This window comes from Theropithecus gelada, chromosome 1 (assembly GCF_003255815.1).
Source record: "Theropithecus gelada isolate Dixy chromosome 1, Tgel_1.0, whole genome shotgun sequence".
Classification (NCBI taxonomy): Eukaryota; Metazoa; Chordata; class Mammalia; order Primates; family Cercopithecidae; genus Theropithecus; species Theropithecus gelada.
This window is the reverse complement of record NC_037668.1, coordinates 128,342,384-128,355,102: the sequence shown is the minus strand read 5'-3', so window position 1 is coordinate 128,355,102 and position 12,719 is coordinate 128,342,384. Positions and strand designations below refer to the sequence as shown.

Here is a 12,719-nt window from a genome sequence, read left to right as displayed (position 1 = left end):
GTTCTTTATTTTCATTGCTTTTGGCCTCTATTGTCTTTAGTGTCTTTGATTACTTTCTTAGACAGTTACAGTTAGCATCTTTACCAGTTTGCTCTGATTTTTCTTCTTGATTGCTTCTTCAATGTTTTCTTCCAAGATTGCATTTTCAATTTTATATGGACTTCTTCCTATTTTATCTCTCTTTGCTCCTTCTCCTCTCTTTTTCAGCTTTCTAAAAATGAGGAAATTCCTGAAGTAGTAATGTAAAAATTCCTAAGGTATTTTATGAGAGAGAGAGACTCCCCTGTACTAGTGCTAAGAATTTTGAATGGGTATAACTTCTCTGGGATACAGTTTTGGAACTTATATCAAGCTTTATATTTGTTTATATTCTTTATTCTATAATTGATCATAAATAATCTGAATTTTAGATGTATGCCTGTACAAAAAAATCAATCATCAGTTTATTTATAATTGTGAAAAATTGGAAACTAAATGTCCATAATAGGGCAGAAGTTAAATGAATTATGGAGTAGCCATGGATGGAATGTTGTGTAGCTATTAAAGACTTTACAAAGAATTTTTTAATGATGTGAGAAGGTGCAAATGCTAAGGGAATAAAGTGTGATTAAATTGTATAAATAGCTTGATATTCATTAAATTTAATATGTGTATTGTGTGTTTATGTGGATGTCAATATAAGTATATAAATGATTGGAAGAGAGTACTCCTAAATATTAGGAGTGATTTCTGGATGTGATTATGGGTTGTGTTTCCTTTTTGCCCTTAAGAGCATGTATAACTTTGATAACCACAAAAATATGCTTTATTTTCCAAAGATATTTAGGATTTTATAGTGTTCGTTAACAAAAATAGTACTAAGATAGGTTTGTGATAGGATTCAGACAGGCAGTAGATATTGCACTGTTATAACCATGTTCAAATTTTATTGTTGGTAAAGATGACTTGGACTAATGAACCAACCTTGCTCATTTTACAAAAATAAAAAATAAATTACAATTTTTTGTTGTTCAAATCTTTCTGTATTTGTATTTCTGATTTTTTTCTTTGAATTTTGGTACTGTATTTTTATTATATAATAGGCACAGGTTCAATATCAACGGCAGCATGAACAACAGAAAAAAGATTTAGAAATCCTCCATCAACAAAATATCCACCAGCTACAAAACAGACTGTCTGAGTTAGAAGCAGCTAATAAAGACTTAACTGAAAGAAAATATAAAGGAGACTCCACTATTAGAGAACTTAAAGCAAAACTTTCTGGTGTTGAAGAGGTATTGAATATTGGTTTTTTTCTCCCCCAGTTTAAAAGAACGTTTTGATTTGGTTATTTTAATGTGGTTACTTGTGTGGATGGTGTTCCTCTGGATGCTCTGTAGAGTTCTCTTGTGGTGTTAGGGTAATCCATTCAGGCAGTGCGAAGAAAATTGAGAATTTGAAATTTGATAAAAAGCCTAATTCATAACAGAACTGAGGTAAACTTGAATATTTTTAGTTAGGGTCTTGAGAGCAGATTACTGGCACAGCTGTCAGATTTATTAATGTATTTTTAATAGTAACACAGCACCTATATTTCATAGGGTACTGTGTTGACAGGACTGGGTTTTTTTTTTCCTCAGCCTACTTAACATAAACAATTATGTGAAATTCAGTGTCTAGTAATAATGGTAATGGTAAAGATAATAGTTAATCCTTACTGAGCATTCTCTGTGTTAGGTACTGTTTGAAGTGCTTTACATATATTAACTCATTTTATTGTTATAACAATAAGGTAAGAACTATTATTAGCCCCATTTTACAGATGATGAAACTAAGGTACAGAAAGGTTAAATAAGTTGCCTAAGGTCACATAGCCAATGAGTGGAAAAACAAGGATTAGAACTCATCTATTATTTGCCTGTCTTTAGTGCTACCTTGTTCTTTCAGGCAACAGAGAAATTTTCATTTTTTATTTTATTTAAGGTCCGGGATACATGTACAGAATGTGCAGGTTAGTTGCATAGGTAAACATGTGCCATGGTGGTTTGCTGCACCTATCAACTCATCACCTAGGTATTAAGCCCCACAGAAATTTTTTAAATCTTGCTATAGTGCCACATTTGTTGTTGCTTTGGCATTGATTACAGGCTTCTTTGTAGCATTATACGTTATTGTCATATGAATTATTAGAAAATATATGTAGTTTTTTTGTCTATATGTAAATACCAAAGTTACCAGTGTTAATTCTAGCTCACAGGACTTCAAACTCTATTTTACCAGTCTCATGCTTAGAAGCTCTAAAGCTTTACCAATTTTGTGTTCAGATCCTCATATTGTTTTGCCCCAACAATAGATGTCTTCAGTTTTTCCTGCATACACTCTTCACACTGGTTGTAAAGCACTGGAAACTTCATGGTACGTTGGTAGTCTAAATGCTTCAGTGTAATGCTCTGATTTCATCATTCTCAGCCCTGGAACTGGTCATTATATAAACAGAACCTCATTATGTTGATTTTTATATGATCTAATAAAAATATTTCCTCCAGGATTTTAATAAGACTTGCAAATTGTTAGTTCTTGGATCTTTTTTTTTTTTAACTGCTGAGTATTCAGTTATCTGTTTTAAGTTAGAATTTTTAGGCAGTAGTGCCCTAAAAATAACAATTGCTACCATTTATTGAGTTTTACTGTGTGCCAACCAAAATGCTAGGCATTTTACATAAGAATTTTTATGAAGGTTAAATGAAATAATTTATTAAGTATTTGTTATTTCTGTTTTACAAATGAGGGAACTGAGATTTAATTTAGGGAGTTTCAGTAATTACCAAGATCACACAGTAGAAGAGCCAGGATTTGAATTTTGTTTGAAACTAAAGTTTGTACTCCTAAAACCACTGAGTCACAATACCATATAATTATTTTTGGAAACTTTTGTTGAGAACTAAAACTATCTAGGAATACTATATCCTGGACTTCGTATACCAGTAGCCTTTGGGTTAATATTAGCTGATTGGGAAGAGATCTGTTGTAGATTTTTTAAAAATCTATTTTTAATGAACAATTGTAGTTTATTTTGCTTGGAAGAGTGAACAGAGAGATCTGGAAATGTTAACATTTATTGACATGGAAAGATATTTGTAATACGTGAAGAAGGTAGATTATAAACTGGAGAGTATCAGCCTTTAAAAAACAATCTGTACATGTAAACAACAAAGAAAAATGTTAATTCTACATTGTGGCTCTCACCCTTGGTTACCCTCGGAATCAGTTGTGGAGACATCAGAAAATTATTGTTAAAAGTTTTAAAGTTACTGTAATTTATTCATAAAGTAGAATTATTTTATTTTCCCTTGATCTGATTGAATCAGATAGTAGAATATTTTACAATTATATTCCAGATATGTGCTACTATACCATTAGAAAGACATTCATGTTTTTAAAAAAAATCTGTACTAAAACTTTAAAATTATTAAAGACTTTTTTTTAATATGTTAGACATCTTAATTATAAATAACCCGATAAGGCAACTTCCCTTTTTCATAATGCATAAGTTCTTTCTTTTTCCATTCTAGGAGCTGCAGCGGACTAAGCAAGAAGTCCTCTCTTTGCGAAGAGAGAATTCTACACTAGATGCTGAATGCCACGAGAAAGAAAAGCATATTAATCAGCTACAAACAAAAGTGGCAGTTTTAGAACAGGAAATCAAGGATAAGGACCAGCTTGTTTTAAGAACAAAAGAAGCATTTGATACAATCCAGGAACAAAAGGTCTACTTTTAAATTTTTCTCAGAAATTTATGATCACATTTATAAGTAAACACAAATGCCCTAATTATTCATGTTTTTAAAAAATATATCAGGTGGTTTTAGAAGAAAATGGTGAGAAAAATCAAGTACAACTAGGAAAGCTTGAAGCTACAATAAAATCATTATCTGCAGAACTTCTAAAGGTTTGTTTTAAAGATTTTATAGAATAATATTTCATTGGATTACATAGAAATATACATATGAAGTTCTTTTATAGGCAAATGAAATTATCAAGAAGTTACAGGGGGATCTGAAAACTTTAATGGGTAAGTTGAAATTGAAGAATACAGTTACTATTCAGCAAGAAAAACTCCTGGCTGAGAAGGAGGAAAAATTACAAAAGGAACAAAAGGAATTACAAGATGTTGAACAGTCTCTTCGAATTAAAGAGCAAGAGGTAGTTAATATTTTAAATTTTTGTGTTGTAACTATTTTTTCCTCATTTATTTTTAAAATTTATGCTTTGTTACATTAACAAATGGCTTTGGCCTTTTTTTTCAACAAAAGAACATGACTAGATTCAGTAGATGTTAATAACTTGTTTCAGTTTGGAAGGTTAGTTATGATTCAGATACCTTGATTGCTCATATATGTCTGTGTTTGTATACACACGTAAATATTTTATTACATAATTGAGCTAATTCCTTTATGCTCATTTAATAATATTAGTGGTAACCATTTATTTAGTTAATAATACATTCTTCAGTTTTTATTTAACCTTTCTTTTGTTTGACTTATTGTGATGATTGATATATTTCAGGTATGCAAATTACAAGAACAATTAGAAGCTACAGTTAAAAAACTTGAAGAAAGCAAACAACTTCTAAAAAATAATGAAAAGTGTAAGTATGTTACATGTTAACGTAAATTAGGTTTGTAGTTTTATTCTTTTATTTTTTTGAGACACAGTCTCACTCTGTCACCCAGGCTGGAGTGCAGTGGCATGATCTCAGCTCACTGCAGCCTCCACCACTTTGGTTCAAGTTATCCTCCCACCTCAGCCCCCCAAGTAGCTGGGGCTAAGGTGTGCAGCACCATACTCAGCTAATTTTGTGGGGTTTTTTTGTAGAGACAAGGTTTTATCACGTTGCCCAGGCTGGTCTCAAACTCCTGAGCTCAAGTGATCCACCCGCCTTGGCCTCCCAGATTGCTGTGTTTAGGTTTACAGGTGTTAGCCATCATGCTTGGCTATAGTTTTATTCTTAACCTGAAAATTTTATTTGAATTCATAAAAGTGTAGGTATTATAAATCTAGACATTGTCCAATATATAAGTAATTTCTGCTTTAAATATGTGTCTTAATGCCTTTTCTATAAATTTATATCGTCTGCCCAGTAAAAGAGTTAATCATCTTTATAAAGTAAACCATATCCCATATGTCAGTAACCCACAATTAAAACTGTTTAAAATGTTGACTGTAATTTATTGTTTAAATTCTTCATTATTCCTTTTTTAAATTGCTATGTTTACCTAATGATAACAATATGAATTATTTAAAACCAAAACATAAAATTAAGATTTTAACTAACATTTTCTCAGTTTATACTACGGGGTATCATACATAAGATTGTGAATTTTAAGTAAACCGTAAGATATTCTAGAAGTGAAATCTTTCAAAGAATTGCTTGACTAGTAGAAATAACGTGCTTTGGAGAGTAATATAATAGGAGTCCTATGTGGCAGCTTCTAAAATAAGAAACTTTAATGACAAAAATGTAGGTGAACCTATATTGCTCTCCTGTGATGTCAGGTAGTTAAAAACTTATAATTAAAAAATCTTAGTATAATTTTTAAATGTCTAAGATGATTAGAAAAATAAAAACAGTGAAAATTCTTTACCTTGCTTCTTATTCTTTTATTTAAGTAATCACGTGGTTAAATAAAGAACTAAATGAAAATCAGCTAGTGAGAAAGCAAGATGTATTGGGACCTTCTACTACTCCGCCTGCACTTCCTAGCAGCAACACAATCAGAAGTGGAATTTCTCCTAACCTGAATGTGGTAAGATTTAAAACAAGATGTGAATGATCTTAGTGAATTTCTTGAAACAAAAATATTTCCAGATTGTTAGGAAGTTTCCATGATTTAAGGTGCTGGTACCAATACAAAGTGGAGTCCTACAATTATTAGCACTGAAATTAAGTTGCCCCTGGAGGTGGAACAAAGGCACACTTGCTCTGAACAAAGAGGCCGAGTTTCAAGAGGACACTTCTTTATAAGTCTTGACTAGATACTGCAATCTTTCAGTGCTAACTAAAGCAATACCAAATATGCTGAAAAACTTGAGAACACACAATGTAAAACATTTAGGAGACTTCGAGAAGAGAGAATTCAGGGTTTAGGCTTAAGCATAAACTGAATTCTATCAGAAAAAGAAAAGAAAGTAAAAAAGAAAAAAGTCCTGTTAGCAGGCTTGTCACCTTTAGATTCTACAAGAAACTGGTTATGAGATATAAGCTTTCTAGTTCCCATCACCAGATTTTTTTCTTTTTTGAGACAAGGCCTCGCTCTGTTGCCTAGGCTGGAGTGCAGTGGTGGGATCATGGCTAATGGCAGCCTTGACCTCCTGGGCTCAGGCAGTCCTCCCATTTCAGCTTCTCAAAGTGCTGGGATTACAGGTGTGAGCCACTGTTCCCAGCCGTGCTTTTTTTCCCCGCCCCCCTGAGAAAAAAGACTGGGCACGATGGCTCATGCCTGAAATCCCAGCACTTTGGGTGGGAGGCTGAGGTGGGTGGATCACCTGAGGTCAGGAGTTCAAGACCAGCCTGGGCAACGTGATGAAACCCTCTGTCTACTAAAAATACAAAATTCAGCTGGGTGCAGCAGTGCATGCCTATAATCCCAGCTACTTGGGAGACTGAGTCAGGAGAACCGCTTGAACCCAGGAGGTAGAGGTTGCTGCGAGCCAAGATTGTGCCACTGTACCCCAGCCTTGGGCGACAGAGTGAGACTCTGTCTCAAAAAGAAAAAAGAAAAAGAAAAAGGGAGAATAAGAAAAGCAGCTTCTTACATTCAGAGGTGGTTTGGTACTATCTGATAGTTAGGCCTAGGTGCTGCTAGGAGCTTGCCTAGCATCCACACATAGGCCTTGGGGCTCTCCTGTTGAACACAACAATTTCATGTAATATTAACATCAGGCACGGTTACTCTGTGACTCTGTCAATACAAAAACAAGACTGTTTCATAATCATGCCTGAATACAAAAATATGAACATTGCTGAATCACAAATGTAGTCCATAAGCCTCATATCTTGGCTAACATGAATGGCTGCTGCTGCTTTAATTACAGCTGTGACCTTAATACATTCCTCTTGCCTTATTAGATAGAATTTATTCAGATACCCAGTCATACATTTATCCCCTTTTCCCAGTAGCTTCCAATCCACAGTAAAGCACCACTTAAACTTTTTCTTAAATCACCTAACATGTGCCTAAATCCAATAAATAAGTCCCTTTTAAGGGAACTTTAAAAGAAGATACCCATGGTATCACTTTTGGAGATACCCATGTTTCTTCATGGTGTGCAGTTTCCCTTGTTGCAAGGAGCAATAAATCTAGCTTGTATATCTACACATGGGTTCCTGGTGTTTGGCTGCAGGACACTGGCAGAAGGTTTAAACTTCAGATTCCTAATTGAATTTTTAACCTAATCTACTCTGGTAAGTCAGAGTACTGGATGTCTAAAGAAGGGGAAAGATTGCTGTTAAATTGGAGAAAGAAGTGCCTCGGGCTGAATTACAAACTTAAAAAAATTTTTTTGACTGGCTTAAAATTTGAATGACTGGTGATAGCTGTGTGAAAGGTGTTTTTTTGTATGCATCCGTTAGTGTGCACAAATGCTTCTCAAGATTTGTGTTACCACTGGCCTCAATATAAAAATAAACTTTGTTTTCATAACGTTGGTTACTGTGTGGTACCAGTATATTGAAAATTAGTGGCAAAACCGGCCAGGCGCGGTGGCTCAAGCCTGTAATCCCAGCACTTTGGGAGGCCGAGACGGGCGGATCACGAGGTCAGGAGATCGAGACCATCCTGGCGAACACGGTGAAACCCCGTCTCTACTAAAAGATACAAAAAACTAGCCGGGCGAGGTGGCGGGCGCCTGTAGTCCCAGCTACTCGGGAGGCTGAGGCAGGAGAATGGCGGGAACCCGGGAGGCGGAGCTTGCAGGGAGCTGAGATCCGGCCACTGCACTCCAGCCTGGGCGACAGAGCAAGACTCCGTCTCAAAAAAATAAAAAATAAAAATAAAATTAGTGGCAAAACCAATTATTGTCTCAGTCCGTTTAAGAACACTAATTTTGTTTTTGTGCTGTCTGACAGAAAATTATTTTTATTTTATCTCTGACTGGCCTATTGATCTCCAGACTCCCCCATTCCCCGCTTTTTTAGGAGACTTAGAGTGAAACAAGTTGGTTCAGAAGCTTGGCTTTAACTTAGTACAAAAGTAGGTCCAGTAGTTTGTTTTATCCAAGCTTGCACAACTGCTTTGAAAAGCCCTGTAGTTCAAAGTTATCATAGCCCCATGGTAGATAATAAAGCAGAGTTTTGTGGTGTGATAAACAAGACTGGCCTCTGAGATAGTGCTCTTAATTATTAGTTATTATGATAGATGCTAATGCCACCTGCTGAACAAATAATATTTAGAATTAATTTCTCATCTTTAATCATCTTTATGTTTTTATTTTTAGGTTGATGGTAGACTGACTTATCCAACCTGTGGGATTGGTTATCCTGTCTCCTCTGCATTTGCATTCCAGAATACCTTCCCTCATTCGATATCTGCCAAAAATACCAGCCACCCTGGTTCAGGAACAAAGGTAGCTAAATTAACTAATACTTGTTCTGGGAAAAAATATAGCAACCTATTAGCATACAAACATTTCACATCTTTTAAAAGTTCATTTATTCTTTGGTCAGTTTAGTAGTAGGTAGTGTATTAGATAAATATATTACTGAATATCTAGTATCTATGTCTACAGGAAATATATGCATTATATATTTCTTGAGTCACTGTAATGTATAAAATCTTGACTCAATCTGTTTAAACCTCACTTATTTCTACTCAACCTCTCCTTTTTGTTTTTTGTTTTTTGTTTTTTGTTTTTGTTGGAGGCAGAATCGTGCTGTGTTGTCCAGGCTGGAGTACAGTGGTATAATCTCAGCTCACTGCAACCTCTGCCTCCTGGGTTCAATGATTCTTGTGCCTCAGCCTGCTGAATAGCTGGGATTACAGGCATGCACCACTACACCTGGCTAATTTTTTTGCAATTTTAGTAGAGGTGAGGTTTCACCATGTTCGCCAGGCTGGTCTCGAACTCCTGGCCTCAAGTGATCCGCCTGCCTTGGCCTCCCAAAGTGCTGGGATTGCAGGCCTGAGCCACCATGCCTGGCCAGCCTTTCCATTTTTATTCATTCTTCTGCTTGTATCTCCTACAGCTCTCAAGCCTGACCAGGATTTCTGACTTCATACTGTTGGAGTCTTAGCTGTGATTTGGAGTCCATTGCTAGAATTTAAAGGTCTGGTAGGGCAGGCTTAAATCAAATTCTAAAATTTAGTTCTGACAACATTATGCAGATAAGATATGACTAGCAGTCCCCCCAACCCTTGATTTATTTGTTAAGGCTTTCTTCTACCTACTTGAGTTCTTTTTCCTAATTGTTGTTATTATCTTGTATTTATATATTGTTTTTATATGTATTATAATTTTGTTTTCACAATAGTTTAATCCACCCAGATCAGTCACTGCTTTTATTTTCATTGCTAACTTCAGGTCCAGGTTTATTTTTTCTTAAATAATGAGACAAATAAACATTTATGAAAAAATATTTTATAAAAGATAAAATTGAGGACTTTGAAACTGGTATTATAAACTCTATCAAATTAGGTCTGGGCTGCTCTAAAAATAAGTTGGCTGTGTTGCTCAGGCATGTGCTCTTTTTAGCCAAAGCCTTATTATCGCCAGGAGCTATGGAGAATTCTCAGTGAAATGAGAATTAAGCCTGAGTTTTTATGCCTGAAATACTGTTATGTAAAGGGTACTTAGATGCATATCATTGGCTCTTCTTGCATTGCTTATTAAGGAGAATTAGATATGTGTGTTCAAAGGAATGCTATTGTTTTATTATCAGTATCAGTATACTCAAGTGTGGTTGCATCTTGGAATCATTTTTTTTCTTTAGAATTGTAAGTGAATTCACAGTTGTTTTTTATTTTAAACAACTTTCCAGGAATATATATATATAATGTCCAAAATGAGGACAAGTGCTACTAGAGACAGTTGCTTACTTGGTAGGACTAAGGATGACTTATAAAATAATACTACCATTCTTATAGGTCTTGGGGAATCAGAGGAATCATTATAATAAATATGTTCTTAAATACAGGAGCAAGACTTTCAGTGTTTCCTGTATCAATGATCTCCATATTCTTTTGATTATGTATTCCTAACAGGGGAAAAAAACCCTAAAATAAACAGAACAATTTACGCTCTCATCTCGAATACATTAATGTGTATTTATTTGTGAATTTATGCATATGCTATTGAAATACTATATTATATGCCGTGTAATTATTGGTTAAGAGAGCGAAATCTGATGTTAGGATTTAAAACCTGCCTCTGTCAGTGTGAAGTTGATCAAGCCACTGAAAAACAAACAGCATTCAATTCTTACACTTCAGTTTTCCCACTTATAAAATGGAGTGATAATTTTCTCTACCTTACTGGATTATTAAGTGAATTAATGTATTTGCTTAGAATAGTACCTGATTCATGATAAGTACTCCATAAATGTTATATTATTAATAATAAAATTATTCAAAAATATAAATTAAAGAATGAGACTAAAAATAGATGTAAATGAAAGTTGTAAGATTTTCTTCTCAGACCTCAATGAATGGTCCTAATTACTGCCTACTTTGTCTTCCCCTGCTCAAACACCACCTACTTTGGTGATCATTGATCTAGGTAGTTTTGTGCTAGCAGCTATGTTGATTAAAACATGTACTTTTGAATTGCAGGTTTTAAAAATCACCCTTTTATTTTTGACATTGAACCTGTGATCTTCCTGATGCCTTAAAATGTTACTGTCAAGACTGAATACATTCAAGGAGATGTTTAACTGTGGGAATGTAAAATAACATGAGAAATTTGGCAAGAAACAAAATAATGCTTAAAGAATATGTGAGAATATTTAACAAGATTGTGCTGTTCTGACAAATAAACAAATACTTGACAATTTTAAAGCAAGATACACAAAACTACTTGTTTTTTCTCTTTTATTTTTGAATACAATGATAGCCAAAGATTCATTCATTGAGCAAGTATTTAATGAATGTCTACTATCTGCCGTGTCCAGGCATAGTTTTAGTTGCAGGAGATGAGAGCAGTGAACAAGACAAATCCCCTGACCCTATGGTGCTTACATTTTGTGATGAAACACCAGTAGATAGTAAATTGTAATGTCTTTCAAACTAAACTGTTTATTCATTCATTCATTTATTCATTTATTTTTGTGACAGAGTCTCACTCTGTCACCAAGGCTGGAGTGCAGTGGCATGATCTTAGCTCACTGCAACCTCCACCTCCCAGGTTCAAGCGATTCTCATGCCTCAGCCTCCTGAGTAGCTGAGATTACAGGTGTGCGCCACCACACCTGGCTAATTTTTGTATTTTTAGTAGAGACAGGGTTTCACCACGTTGGTCAGGCTGATCTCTAACTCCTGACCTCAAGTGATCCACCGCCTCGGCCTCGGCCTCCTAAGAGGTGGCATTACAGGCGTGAGCCTCTGTGCCCAGCTTGGGTTAAATTCTTGATCTTCAAGGTCAAACTTTCATCAAGGAGATTTAGAAGTATGTGAGGGATTTTCCACAATGAGAAAGGGGCCAGATGATTGGTTTATCTTTTTTCTTTTAATCTGGTTGAAAGGCTTAGGGAGACAATTCTGTTTACTGTTAAGGACCAAGAAACAAAGTCTGGAAATGCCATACACAATGGTCATGAACTACAAAGTAGTAGTGGAGTGGAGAGGAGACACAGTAATACACAGCATTATTTTGAGTGAGCTCCAGTTTTTCATTCTAACCCTTGACCCGAGGAGAAACAGCCATCCTTTTTCACTGAGTCTTCTACAGAATGGAAATGTGACTCAGTTTATTAGCTCCCATAGGGCAGGCAGAGCTAGAGACTATTTTAAGCTGGTTTGGGGAACCCCCATCCCAAGCACAGAGTGGATGCTGAAGGTTGTTCCTAGCATCCACTGGTGGTGGCTGATGGCTGGTCCTGGGCTCCCTGGGTCCTAGGCATCTCTTGATTCTCAGTGATGAACTTGTCAGTTGGCCAATGTGGACCTGTTGACAAATTACTCGGAATTACTCTAAGGTCTCTTTTGGCTTTATTCTCTAGTGTTTGAGTTTCTACAGGAACCTTTACCTTTTTATTTTCTCTGAAGGAATGTCTTATCCTCCTGACGTTCTATAATTGTAGGTGCTGAAATGCTTGTTCTCTCTCAGTGTCATCCAGTACGGATCTCTAACATTTGTGTGTGACTGGAGGCTGCCCAAGGCCCTGTTGCCTCACTCTCTTTGTCTTGATAGTGTTTGGCCCACAGTGGGTATTCAGAGACAGATTTTGTCTACAGATAGCATTATTCAGTTTGATTAACTATCTAATTCACCTAGAGGTTTAAATTAATTTTTCATTTATTTGGTATTAACTGTTTTTAAAAGTAATGTGTAAGTATGGGAAGCTTCCAAAGGTACAAGAGGATGTACTATCTAAAAGTGCCTACTGTGATCCCCAGTCCTCTTCTCAGAGAAAAATACTGTTAGGAGTTTCTTGTGATATATTCCAGAAATATTCAAAGCGTATATAAGACCATATGTATGTGCATGTATAAGTATATATATTCAAATGTATGAGTGTTTTTATATAT

At 35.3% G+C, this 12,719-nt stretch overlaps 1 protein-coding gene across 2 annotated transcripts in view; it reads left to right on the top strand.

Annotated features, from left to right (window-relative positions):
* SASS6 (SAS-6 centriolar assembly protein) overlaps window positions 1-12,719 on the top strand; it is a 48,065-nt gene that overhangs the window by 18,560 nt on the left and 16,786 nt on the right. For both annotated transcript variants that reach the window (XM_025385233.1, XM_025385243.1), the window contains 7 exons: window positions 1,083-1,274; window positions 3,552-3,746; window positions 3,839-3,928; window positions 4,003-4,182; window positions 4,546-4,627; window positions 5,650-5,786; window positions 8,476-8,604. In XM_025385233.1, coding sequence (XP_025241018.1) covers window positions 1,083-1,274; window positions 3,552-3,746; window positions 3,839-3,928; window positions 4,003-4,182; window positions 4,546-4,627; window positions 5,650-5,786; window positions 8,476-8,604 — 1,005 coding nt within the window. The remainder of the gene's footprint in view (window positions 1-1,082; window positions 1,275-3,551; window positions 3,747-3,838; window positions 3,929-4,002; window positions 4,183-4,545; window positions 4,628-5,649; window positions 5,787-8,475; window positions 8,605-12,719) is intronic.